The sequence below is a fragment of the Dreissena polymorpha genome, chromosome 11 (genome assembly GCF_020536995.1).
Source record: "Dreissena polymorpha isolate Duluth1 chromosome 11, UMN_Dpol_1.0, whole genome shotgun sequence".
Lineage (NCBI taxonomy): Eukaryota > Metazoa > Mollusca > Bivalvia > Myida > Dreissenidae > Dreissena > Dreissena polymorpha.
This window is the reverse complement of record NC_068365.1, coordinates 40,110,057-40,123,435: the sequence shown is the minus strand read 5'-3', so window position 1 is coordinate 40,123,435 and position 13,379 is coordinate 40,110,057. Positions and strand designations below refer to the sequence as shown.

Sequence of the window (13,379 nt, the reverse complement as noted above, 5' to 3'; positions counted from 1 at the left end):
GCCGCGTACAAATAATCTTGCTGTGGCGTAGCCGCGGATAATGTTTGTTCCGTCTTTGCTGTACTGTAGGTTCTACTTAAGGACTTACTAAGTAAGAAAGTTAAGGAAATTTTTGCCTTAGGTAAATTCTTAGATAATTAAGGAAATTTTAGCCTTAATACTTAGGTGGTTGGTGAATACAGGCCCTGGATTAACAAAAGGATGATGATTAAATAATAAGATCTATGTCGATGATGTTACAACTTTCTGCGGATTATCATTTGAAATTAAAAGGTGATAATTTAGTTGTTTTTTACCCACAAACTATGCTATTAAGCAATATGTCAAATAAAATGTATATTAATAATGTATTTGCTAGGTTTCCGATTTTCATTTTTTTGCTGTCAAACGATATGCACAGTTTGTTTTATGTGCGTAACACGTACAATTTTTCGGACTGTTGTTTTCAGATACACTATTTTTCGCCGATTATAATTTAATTTCTAAGTTCTTTAAAGAAGAAATAGAATGAAGAATACAGATGGGGTGATGCAGACGGTGAGGTTTATCATATTTCGAATTGTATTCACATAAAATTGCAATTGGAAAGACTATTAAACAAAACGTTGTAAAATACAGATAAACTGCTTTCCACTAATGTCATCAGCTAGGTACCACTTGTCATTGCTTGTTTCGCCCTTTGAAACCTAGGACAAGCTCTAAGTGGCGGGCGGCAGTGTTGATCAGACACTACCCATTAGTGGATGGCTTCCAGCTACTGGCGTTCCTCCTTAGCCACAGCCAGCTGGAGCTTCTTTCTGCTGCCTGTGATACCTTCTTAATGGCCAGCTTTCTCGCCTGTCCCTCTATTCCCATATCCTGGAACATCTTTTCCAGCGATGGTGCAGGAAACCCTCTGCATCCCACTTCAATCGGGTAGTTCCATGCTCTCCACCCGGCCTCTCTACATTCCTGGACGAGATCTTCGTACTTGGCCTTCTTTCTCTCATGTGCCTGAGTACATCTTTCTTCCCACGGGACAGTCAGCTCTACCAGGATGATCTTCTTTGTCTTTCCGGAGACCATCACAATGTCTGGGCGTAGGGTAGTGTGAACAATGTCTGGAAACTGCAGCTGTTTCATAAGATCTGCCCGTAGTTCCCAGTCATTTGTGCCGTCTAGGATACTCGGATGTCCTCCCTTTGTACCCTTCATTACTGTCCCTGCTGGTACAAAGTTGCTGTGCTTTGCCCCTGCATGTACTCGTGCCTTCTTCTTGTGTCTCTCAAGTGTATCCGCTACCTCTCGGAGTACCTGGTCATGTCTCCAGCGGTATCTCCCCTGGGCAAGTGCTTCCTTACACGAGGACAAGATGTGATCCAGGGTAGCTCTTCCTCCACATAGGGTGCATTCTGCTGTTTCTATCAGCCCCCATCTCTGGAGATTCGCCGGTGTTGGCAAGACATCATAAACTGCCCGGATCAGGAACTGCAGTTGAAAAAACTGGTACTTCCAGATATTTGTCCATGACAGTTTCCTCCCTGTTGTCTGCCACTTTGTCCAGCTTCCCTGGCTCCCCATCTGGACTGCTTTCACCTTTCTTATCTCTTCTTCTTCCTTTCGGATTTCGCTCTGAACAAGTTCTCTTCTTTGGACTGTTGTGGCTGAACTCCACGGTTGTCTAGTGTTCAAGCCGAGTCCCTGTCTACCTTGACAACTTGTTCCCACTATGTCTTGATGTCTCAGTCGACTCTCTGCCTGCTCAACTGCATTCGATGCTGACCATCTTCTTCCAGTTCTGACCTCTATCCCTGCATTTCTAATGCTCATGTCACTAGAGTCTCGTAGGGTCCACACGAGCCTTGCCTTACTAACTTTGTACTCCTCTACAATTGATGAAAGAGGGAGCTGCAACATTCCGGTTCTGTTGTAGAGTCCAATACTTGTCATACATGATGGAAGTCCGAACCATCGTCTCAGGCTCTTGTTTATCATGCTTTCCAAGCTATCAACCGTCGATGTTGGGATCTCATACAACATTAGTGGCCACAGGAGACGGGGCAGGAGGCCATGCTGGAAAAGCCATGCCTTGAACTTCCCTGGTAGGCCTGTTCCCTTTGCAAGCCCATTCCTCAGTTGCTGCCTGATGCGCTCTGTGTTATTTCTGCTATCACCCAGTGTGGTGTCAAACCATTTACCCAAGCACTTGACGGGGTTGTCAATAAGTGATGGGATATCCTCGCCCTGTACCCTGAGTGTTGTCTTCTGCCAGACTTTACCTCTTCTCAAGATAAGAAATCTTGACTTCCTTGGTTTGAAGGCCATTCTAGCCCATGACACAACATCTTCAAGGGCTGATAGGATCCATCGAGCTTGTATGTGGGACTCTGTTGTGATAGTCAGATCATCCATAAATCCCCTCTGTGGTGGAAGTCTGATATCTGTCTGGGTCTTCGGTCCCCTTGACTCCCTGTCTCCGGCTTTGATGATGAGATTCATAGCGGCGATGAACAGTACTACTGACACTGTGCAGCCGGTTACAATCCCCTTCTGAAGCTGTATCCAGGATGTTGTAAAGTTCTTTGTTGTGAAGCGCATGTTGATGTTTCTGTAGTAGCTTCTGACAATTCTCTGAATATGTTCTGGTACATGGTGGTGTTTCAGAGCAAACTCTATTACCTGGTGGGGTACCGTGACATACGCATTTGCTAGATCCAGCCATACAACTGTGAGATCTGTCTTGTTGATCTTAGCTTCCCTGATTAACTGGCTAATAGCGCATGTGTGTTCAATGCAGCCAGAGAATCCTGGAACACCTCCCTTCTGTGCTGATGTGTCAATGTACCCATTACTGGTCATGAATGTTGTAAGACGCCTGGCAACCACTGACATGAAGATCTTGCCCTCCACATTCAACAATGATATTGTCCGGAACTGTCCAATATCCTTGGAAACCTCCTCCTTTGGGACGAAGATGCCTTCTGCTCGCTGCCACTCCACAGGTACATCTCCTTTACGCCAGACCACCTTCAATAGTTTCCACAACCGTCTCAGCAGTTTTGGGCATGACTTGTACACCTTGTAAGGTATTCCATTTGGGCCTGGTGCTGACTTGGATCTAGCCTTCTTGATTATATCTTGGACCTCCTTGAGGGTTGGTTCTCCCTCAGTAAATGCAACAATGGGCATGGGTACTGGGGCTATGCGTTCATGTCCCTCCATCCGCATATGTCTCGCCTGATCAGAGTGCGTGTTCTTCAGATGCTCTTCAACCTTCTCTTTAGAACAATTCAGCTGTCCCGCTTTCTTCTCTTCAAGGATTTCCTTGCTAAAACCATAGGGATTGGAAAGAAATCGTGATCTTTGTCTGGCCTTCTCCCTTCTGGCTTTTCGTATCCTTTCCGCTTTCCTCAGGTCTTGAAGTCTGCGTCTGGTGTGGTCTCGTAGTTCCTGTAGACCAATTTTCTCTAGCTCTGATGCCTGTCTGTACTGGTTCCCCAAGTTGCGAAGGTCCTTCCTCAACTTCTCTATTTCTATCTGCCGTCTGTTCTTGGCGACTGTAGTCTGCTTCCTTTCCGATGGTGTCACCCCAAATCTTTCCTTCCCGACTGCATATATCAGTCTACACATACTCCGCAGTTTCCTTTCTACTGTTCCAAGTAACACCTGTTCCACGATGCCATCTACATCCTCATCAAACTCCTTCCACTGTTTCTCGTTCATAGCTGGCCATTTGATGCGCTCTAGTCTGTCATCTGTACGACTGCCCTGGCTACCAAGATCATGTTCTGGTCTTGTAGGCTTATCCACCTGTTCCACCTCAGATTCGTGGAGATCCTCAGCACTGTGGTGTCCTTCCTGGCTGTGGTCCTCCTGTGTCTCACCAGACAAGTCTGTGCACTGTCTCTGCTCCGGATCAGGCTGACAACCCTTCCTAGACCGGTGTATCTTGAGACCCCTGGCATTCTTACAGATTTTCCCGCAAACACACTGAGCTGTCTCTGTATAGGCCTCACCTGTCAATGTCCGTTGAACTAGCCGTGTCGATTCCGTTGTGTCCGTCCTATTGGATCTCTCTTTCACCCCCCCCCCTCTCGGAAGACCCTGGGGGTATCTTTTTGTATGTCTTGTTGTAGCTGTTCTGTGGGTTACTCCTTACGGAGTCATCATCTTGGGGTGCCGGCCCTTGATGCCCAATTCCAGTCTCTCCTGGATGTCCACTGTCTCTCCAGTTGTCACCAATCTATTCCTGGTTGTCATCCAGTCTTTCCTGGAAGTCACTGATTCCTCAGAAGTCATGTTGTAAAATACAGATAAACTGCTTTCCACTAATGTCATCAGCTAGGTACCACTTGTCATTGCTTGTTTCGCCCTTTTAAACCTAGGACAAGCTCTAAGTGGCGGGCGGCAGTGTTGATCAGACACTACCCATTAGTGGAAGGCTTCCAGCTACTGGCGTTCCTCCTTAGCCACAGCCAGCTGGAGCTTCTTTCTGCTGCCTGTGATACCTTCTTAATGGCCAGCTTTCTCGCCTGTCCCTCTATTCCCATATCCTGGAACATCTTTCCCAGCGATGGTGCAGGAAACCCTCTGCATCCCACTTCAATCGGGTAGTTCCATGCTCTCCACCCGGCCTCTCTACATTCCTGGACGAGATCTTCGTACTTGGCCTTCTTTCTCTCATGTGCCTGAGTACATCTTTCTTCCCACGGGACAGTCAGCTCTACCAGGATGATCTTCTTTGTCTTTCCGGAGACCATCACAATGTCTGGGCGTAGGGTAGTGTGGACAATGTCTGGAAACTGCAGCTGTTTCATAAGATCTGCCCGTAGTTCCCAGTCATTTGTGCCGTCTAGGATACTCGGATGTCCTCCCTTTGTACCCTTCATTACTGTCCCTGCTGGTACAAAGTTGCTGTGCTTTGCCCCTGCATGTACTCGTGCCTTCTTCTTGTGTCTCTCAAGTGTATCCGCTACCTCTCGGAGTACCTGGTCATGTCTCCAGCGGTATCTCCCCTGGGCAAGTGCTTCCTTACACGAGGACAAGATGTGATCCAGGGTAGCTCTTCCTCCACATAGGGTGCATTCTGCTGTTTCTATCAGCCCCCATCTCTGGAGATTCGCCGGTGTTGGCAAGACATCATAAACTGCCCGGATCAGGAACTGCAGTTGAAAAAACTGGTACTTCCAGATATTTGTCCATGACAGTTTCCTCCCTGTTGTCTGCCACTTTGTCCAGCTTCCCTGGCTCCCCATCTGGACTGCTTTCACCTTTCTTATCTCTTCTTCTTCCTTTCGGATTTCGCTCTGAACAAGTTCTCTTCTTTGGACTGTTGTGGCTGAACTCCACGGTTGTCTAGTGTTCAAGCCGAGTCCCTGTCTACCTTGACAACTTGTTCCCACAATGTCTTGATGTCTCAGTCGACTCTCTGCCTGCTCAACTGCATTCGATGCTGACCATCTTCTTCCAGTTCTGACCTCTATCCCTGCATTTCTAATGCTCATGTCACTAGAGTCTCGTAGGGTCAACACGAGCCTTGCCTTACTAACTTTGTACTCCTCTACAATTGATGAAAGAGGGAGCTGCAACATTCCGGTTCTGTTGTAGAGTCCAATACTTGTCATACATGATGGAAGTCCGAACCATCGTCTCAGGCTCTTGTTTATCATGCTTTCCAAGCTATCAACCGTCGATGTTGGGATCTCATACAACATTAGTGGCCACAGGAGACGGGGCAGGAGGCCATGCTGGAAAAGCCATGCCTTGAACTTCCCTGGTAGGCCTGTTCCCTCTATCTTTGCAAGCCCATTCCTCAGTTGCTGCCTGATGCGCTCTGTGTTATTTCTGCTATCACCCAGTGTGGTGTCAAACCATTTACCCAAGCACTTGACGGGGTTGTCAATAAGTGATGGGATATCCTCGCCCTGTACCCTGAGTGTTGTCTTCTGCCAGACTTTACCTCTTCTCAAGATAAGAAATCTTGACTTCCTTGGTTTGAAGGCCATTCTAGCCCATGACACAACATCTTCAAGGGCTGATAGGATCCATCGAGCTTGTATGTGGGACTCTGTTGTGATAGTCAGATCATCCATAAATCCCCTCTGTGGTGGAAGTCTGATATCTGTCTGGGTCTTCGGTCCCCTTGACTCCCTGTCTCCGGCTTTGATGATGAGATTCATAGCGGCGATGAACAGTACTACTGACACTGTGCAGCCGGTTACAATCCCCTTCTGAAGCTGTATCCAGGATGTTGTAAAGTTCTTTGTTGTGAAGCGCATGTTGATGTTTCTGTAGTAGCTTCTGACAATGCTCTGAATATGTTCTGGTACATGGTGGTGTTTCAGAGCAAACTCTATTACCTGGTGGGGTACCGTGCCATACGCATTTGCTAGATCCAGCCATACAACTGTGAGATCTGTCTTGTTGATCTTAGCTTCCCTGATTAACTGGCTAATAGCGCATGTGTGTTCAATGCAGCCAGAGAATCCTGGAACACCTCCCTTCTGTGCTGATGTGTCAATGTACCCATTACTGGTCATGAATGTTGTAAGACGCCTGGCAACCACTGACATGAAGATCTTGCCCTCCACATTCAACAATGATATTGTCCGGAACTGTCCAATATCCTTGGAAACCTCCTCCTTTGGGACGAAGATGCCTTCTGCTCGCTGCCACTCCACAGGTACATCTCCTTTACGCCAGACCACCTTAAATAATTTCCACAACCGTCTCAGCAGTTTTGGGCATGACTTGTACACCTTGTAAGGTATTCCATTTGGGCCTGGTGCTGACTTGGATCTAGCCTTCTTGATTATATCTTGGACCTCCTTGAGGGTTGGTTCTCCCTCAGTAAATGCAACAATGGGCATGGGTACTGGGGCTATGCGTTCATGTCCCTCCATCCGCATATGTCTCGCCTGATCAGAGTGCGTGTTCTTCAGATGCTCTTCAGCCTCCTCTTTAGAACAATTCAGCTGTCCCGCTTTCTTCTCTTCAAGGATTTCCTTGCTAAAACCATAGGGATTGGAAAGAAATCGTGATCTTTGTCTGGCCTTCTCCCTTCTGGCTTTTCGTATCCTTTCCGCTTTCCTCAGGTCTTGAAGTCTGCGTCTGGTGTGGTCTCGTAGTTCCTGTAGACCAATTTTCTCTAGCTCTGATGCCTGTCTGTACTGGTTCCCCAAGTTGCGAAGGTCCTTCCTCAACTTCTCTATTTCTATCTGCCGTCTGTTTTTGGCGACTGTAGTCTGCTTCCTTTCCGATGGTGTCACCCCAAATCTTTCCTTCCCGACTGCATATATCAGTCTACACATACTCCGCAGTTTCCTTTCTACTGTTCCAAGTAACACCTGTTCCACGATGCCATCTACATCCTCATCAAACTCCTTCCACTGTTTCTCGTTCATAGCTGGCCATTTGATGCGCTCTAGTCTGTCATCTGTACGACTGCCCTGGCTACCAAGATCATGTTCTGGTCTTGTAGGCTTATCCACCTGTTCCACCTCAGATTCGTGGAGATCCTCAGCACTGTGGTGTCCTTCCTGGCTGTGGTCCTCCTGTGTCTCACCAGACAAGTCTGTGCACTGTCTCTGCTCCGGATCAGGCTGACAACCCTTCCTAGACCGGTGTATCTTGAGACCCCTGGCATTCTTACAGATTTTCCCGCAAACACACTGAGCTGTCTCTGTATAGGCCTCACCTGTCAATGTCCGTTGAACTAGCCGTGTCGATTCCGTTGTGTCCGTCCTATTGGATCTCTCTTCCACCCCCCTCTCGGAAGACCCTGGGGGTATCTTTTTGTATGTCTTGTTGTAGCTGTTCTGTGGGTTACTCCTTACGGAGTCATCATCTTGGGGTGCCGGCCCTTGATGCCCAATTCCAGTCTCTCCTGGATGTCCACTGTCTCTCCAGTTGTCACCAATCTATTCCTGGTTGTCATCCAGTCTTTCCTGGAAGTCACTGATTCCTCAGAAGTCATGTTGTAAAATACAGATAAACTGCTTTCCACTAATGTCATCAGCTAGGTACCACTTGTCATTGCTTGTTTCGCCCTTTTAAACCTAGGACAAGCTCTAAGTGGCGGGCGGCAGTGTTGATCAGACACTACCCATTAGTGGATGGCTTCCAGCTACTGGCGTTCCTCCTTAGCCACAGCCAGCTGGAGCTTCTTTCTGCTGCCTGTGATACCTTCTTAATGGCCAGCTTTCTCGCCTGTCCCTCTATTCCCATATCCTGGAACATCTTTCCCAGCGATGGTGCAGGAAACCCTCTGCATCCCACTTCAATCAGGTAGTTCCATGCTCTCCACCCGGCCTCTCTACATTCCTGGACGAGATCTTCGTACTTGGCCTTCTTTCTCTCATGTGCCTGAGTACATCTTTCTTCCCACGGGACAGTCAGCTCTACCAGGATGATCTTCTTTGTCTTTCCGGAGACCATTACAATGTCTGGGCGTAGGGTAGTGTGGACAATGTCTGGAAACTGCAGCTGTTTCATAAGATCTGCCCGTAGTTCCCAGTCATTTGTGCCGTCTAGGATACTCGGATGTCCTCCCTTTGTACCCTTCATTACTGTCCCTGCTGGTACAAAGTTGCTGTGCTTTGCCCCTGCATGTACTCGTGCCTTCTTCTTGTTTCTCTCAAGTGTATCTGCTACCTCTCGGAGTACCTGGTCATGTCTCCAGCGGTATCTCCCCTGGGCAAGTGCTTCCTTACACGAGGACAAGATGTGATCCAGGGTAGCTCTTCCTCCACATAGGGTGCATTCTGCTGTTTCTATCAGCCCCCATCTCTGGAGATTCGCCGGTGTTGGCAAGACATCATAAACTGCCCGGATCAGGAACTGCAGTTGAAAAAACTGGTACTTCCAGATATTTGTCCATGACAGTTTCCTCCCTGTTGTCTGCCACTTTGTCCAGCTTCCCTGGCTCCCCATCTGGACTGCTTTCACCTTTCTTATCTCTTCTTCTTCCTTTCGGATTTCGCTCTGAACAAGTTCTCTTCTTTGGACTGTTGTGGCTGAACTCCACGGTTGTCTAGTGTTCAAGCCGAGTCCCTGTCTACCTTGACAACTTGTTCCCACTATGTCTTGATGTCTCAGTCGACTCTCTGCCTGCTCAACTGCATTCGATGCTGACCATCTTCTTCCAGTTCTGACAAATAATTATTAAGAAAGCATATGCTAAATGTCATATTTCAAACATAAATATTTATCTGGTCTGACAGTTTTATTAAGCTTATGTTATCTACTGCTTCATAAACTTATTATCTTTGAAATACTTTAGTCTGTATAATATGATATGTACATCAAAATGGATTGAATATAGAGCTAGTAAAATTTTAGTTATTTATCTGTCATGTCTATTATTACTTGGTTAATTAGAACTGCTGGAAAAATTAAGATACACAAAAGAAATAAAATTATGTGTACAACAGTGGCATACTTCAATAATGTGATACACATATGTGTGTTGTCACGCCCTACATGCAAACCCTTGTGTCCAAGTCTCTCCACCTCTCCCTAGAGTCTCCTCACTTCTTCCTAAATCAGTGTCCAGGGAGAAGTCACTTCTCCCTAAAATTTGAGCCCAGCGTGAGCCCTGGGTACATAGATTGTAAGAAATATGCAGAAACATTAGAAATTGTTTACAATCTTAACTGGGATCACAACAGCTTACCAAAAGATTTATTTATTATTATTAAAAAACAATATTTAATCACAAACATAATACCATACAGTATCAAACTCGACCTTAATCATTAACAACTAACATGGACTTGTTCACAGATTTCGGATTGTTTTGAAGTTTGTGATTAAATCCTTTAAATTGATAAATTTAAACGACATGACTAAAAAACTCCAGTACAAAACAAGAATGAAATTAAGGAAATAAAAAAAAATATAAAAACATTAACCCCACCTGGAATCGAACCACTGACTATATAATTATGAACCAACTCGGTCATTTCTGACAATACTGATAACAAAAATATTGAGTTGTGATAATAGCATCATCGGTGTTGCAATAAATATATTCTTGGTTAAATAAACTGCCGCAATACATTTAAGACACATATAGGAAAGACTTAAAGGAAATAATCACAAAAAGGCTTGGTTGCAAATGCTAAATGGCATTTTAAACATAGCAGAATAGAAACTGGTTAGAAATAAGCACTTCTGTCTACCATGGAGGGATACATTATGATTTAGTATATTGGAACCTTGAGCTTTACTTAAGAACTTTTGACAGGTAGAAGGCTAACTCAAATAGTGTTTCTCCAATTCATGGTTGAGTAAGAATCAAAGCTAAAACATTTAATGAATATCAATTAAAGCAAGGTTTTTTGCACTCACGTCAAAAGTTGAAAAAACCCTCAAAATTGGGTAAACATATTGACGTTAATAATACTTGGCCATGGAAGACACAAGCTCCTATTACTGCGCCCACAATTTTTTAATGGGTGATTTTATGTCCTTATTTCATTACTTAAAGGGAATTGTTCACTGTTCACATTGAATTTCACGTTTTGTATTTTTATGCCCCCTTTCGAAGAAAAGGGGTTATATAGTTTTTGCACTGTCCGTCTGTAAGTCTGTCAGACTGTCTGTCACCCTTTTCGTGTCCGCTCTCTATTTAAAATACTTTTCATCCGACCTTCACCAAACTTGGTCAGAAGTTGTATCAGACAATATCTAGGTCAAGTTCAAATATGGGTCATGCCGGGTCAAAAACTAGGTCACAGGGTCACTTAGTGCATTTCAGGGATTTAGCATGGTAAAATGCTTATAACTTCTATCAAAGTGTTTATATGTCTTATGGTGACAGCTTTTGTTGAAACATATCATTGTTGATCAACAAATCTATAATAATATTCTTAATTTATTAATAAAGCAAGAAAATACAGATGATTAAAAATACCATGAATTTGAAGCAGGGACCTCTTGAAGCCAAAGCTAATGCGCTACCACGGAGCCATGCAGACTTGAGTATTTAAAAGCAAAATATAAACGCTGCTCAACCTATTTTCCAGATTGTTGAGGAAAATAATGACAAATGCTTAATTATTTTATCAATATCATATGGTTATCAAATATTGTTATCCCCACACTTTTCGGAGAAAAAGTGGAGATTATGTGGTTATCTCCATCGTCTGTCCGTCCATCCTGGCCACTATCTCCTCCTACTCTATAAGCCTTAGAATCTTGAAACTAACACACATTGTAGCTATGAGCATATGTGTGACAGTGAGCTATTTGGCATTTTGATCTGACCCTGGCAGACTTTGAACTTGAGGTCAGCGTTCAGGTTTCGAAATCTGCAACCTCAATTAAAAAAAGGCTCATAACTACTGTGTCTCTTTAGATATTGCTTTCATATTTGATATGCATGTGTATCTGAAAAACACCTTTCCATGCGCATTCAATTTTTGACCCCTGTGACCTTGACCTTGAACTTGAGGTCAGCGTTCAGGTTCCGAAATCTGCGACCACGATTCGAAAAAAGCTCATACCTACTGTATCCCTTCAGATATTGCTTTCATATTTGGTACGCATGTTATCTGGACAACACCGTTCCATGCGCATGTAATTTTTGAACTTGGGGTACGCGTTCAGGTTTCGAAATCTACGACCGGGATTCAAAAAAAGCTCATAACATCTGTGTCCCTTCAGATATTGCTTTCATATTTGGTAAGCATGTGTATCTGGACCTTACCATGATGCACATACAAATTTTGACCATTTGACCTCAACCTTGAACCTAGGGTCCGCGTTTAGATTTTGAAATCTATTATGTGGTTATCTCCGCCGTCTGTCCGTCCGTCCGTCTGTCCTGGCCACTATCTCCTCCTACACTATGAGCACTAGAACCTTGAAACTTACACACATGGTAGCTATTAGCATATGTGCCACAGTGCACTATTATTTGGAATTTTGATCTGACCCCTGGGTAAAAAGTTTATTGGGGTTGGGGTGGAGCTGGGTCAGAGATTTTCACTCATTTTTATGCCCCCGTATCAAATGATCGGGGGATTGTTTTTGTTCTGCCTGCCTGCCTGCCTGTCTTTTTGTTTGTCTGTCTTTTTGGCTGTCTGTCTGTCCGTCCGTCCGTCCGTCCGTCTGTCCGTCCGCCCGCCCGCTCGCCCACCCGCCCGTCCGTCCGTTCTCACGAATGATACATTGTGCAACTTTTTTTATGCCGATATATACATTGTGTGTCTTAATTTCATTGTGCGACTAGTCGCACAATACATTTGCCCAAAGTTCGTCAAAATGTGTCTTGTGCAACTTTAAACTTATCTGGAGAAGTCGCACAACGTTTTTGTCCAAAATGTGTCCAAAGGATGTCCATGTAAAACTGTCTATGTGATGGATGAGACTGTAACTTTTATTTTTGCAAGTGTCCGTGAAAGTTTGAGCGTCTATATTTGAGGCAATCAGCAGCCTGTTTATAACAAAACCGAGCCAATGAACACCAGGCTTTCTAATCGACGCATGCGCATGCACCTGCTTGTTGGACATGTGCAGTGGGACTGTCAAACGTTGTTTATCATAACGGATAACGGATTTATATTTTATAGAACCATATGTGAGGTAAGTTTCGTATGTTGTTTTTTTTCTTTTACTATAATCTATTTAGATGTTTTTTCTGTTTGTGAATAACTTATGGCACCCAGTTTAAGCCATGAAAAGAGGAATAAATAAGGTCATTTTGAAATCTGTTTAATTGGCCACACAGTTATCGGGAAATGCAATACTTAAATTTTGTCCAATTGTTTTTACATCCAATATGCCATAAGCACAACTAATTTTAAAAGAGTAAACGCACATTGCTTTCAATAGTTGTTAATAATTTCGCTGTTTTTTCACGCGCACCTGCTCGTCGTTAGCAACGTGAAAAGACGCCGCCATTTTGTTTGTAAACAACTTTGCTGCAGCAATTTTTTTTAAATGGAAAAAAAGTAAAGCGGCGTTGTGGGGCGGAAGCCACCATAATGAGATTTTAATTAGATAAGACAAACTGTAAATGCAGAACTGGTCAAACCCGAGTGTCATTTGAAGTGGCATTTAATTACGATGCCGAAGTAACCAGGTGCCGAAGAAACTAGCTACCTGTCAATTGTAACCATTACCAGTGTGTCTTAAAATGCGGCTTTTCCAGGGAAACCATGTGTTGGCTGACTACATGTTTAATTTTTACATCTTACGAGCAAATAAATGTGTATTGCTCAAGCAAAAACGTTGATCATTACACTGTTTTCAGTGAAACATAAAGGCTTTTCTTATTTTCTTTTAAAGATGCATTGGCGATTATAAAGTTTGCTAAAAATTTGAAGATGGATATCTATTATTTGAACAACATTAATTGAACATAAAGCTAAAACAATTTCCCCTTTTTCTTCAAA

At 44.2% G+C, this 13,379-nt stretch overlaps 2 protein-coding genes across 2 annotated transcripts; both read right to left on the bottom strand.

Moving 5' to 3' along the window:
* Positions 1 to 729: 729 nt before the first annotated feature.
* LOC127849777 (uncharacterized) lies at positions 730 to 4,278 on the bottom strand. Its single transcript, XM_052382528.1, has 2 exons — positions 4,173 to 4,278; positions 730 to 3,995 (listed from the first exon to the last, which is right to left on the bottom strand). The coding sequence occupies exons 1-2, from the start codon at positions 4,276 to 4,278 to the stop codon at positions 730 to 732; spliced, it is 3,372 nt and encodes a 1,123-aa protein (XP_052238488.1).
* A 125-nt stretch (positions 4,279 to 4,403) lies between these two features.
* LOC127849775 (uncharacterized) lies at positions 4,404 to 11,516 on the bottom strand. The gene is made up of 3 exons (XM_052382527.1): positions 11,491 to 11,516; positions 8,084 to 9,127; positions 4,404 to 7,881 (listed from the first exon to the last, which is right to left on the bottom strand). Exons 1-3 carry the CDS (start codon positions 11,514 to 11,516, stop codon positions 4,404 to 4,406), a joined length of 4,548 nt encoding a protein of 1,515 aa, XP_052238487.1.
* Positions 11,517 to 13,379: the final 1,863 nt, after the last annotated feature.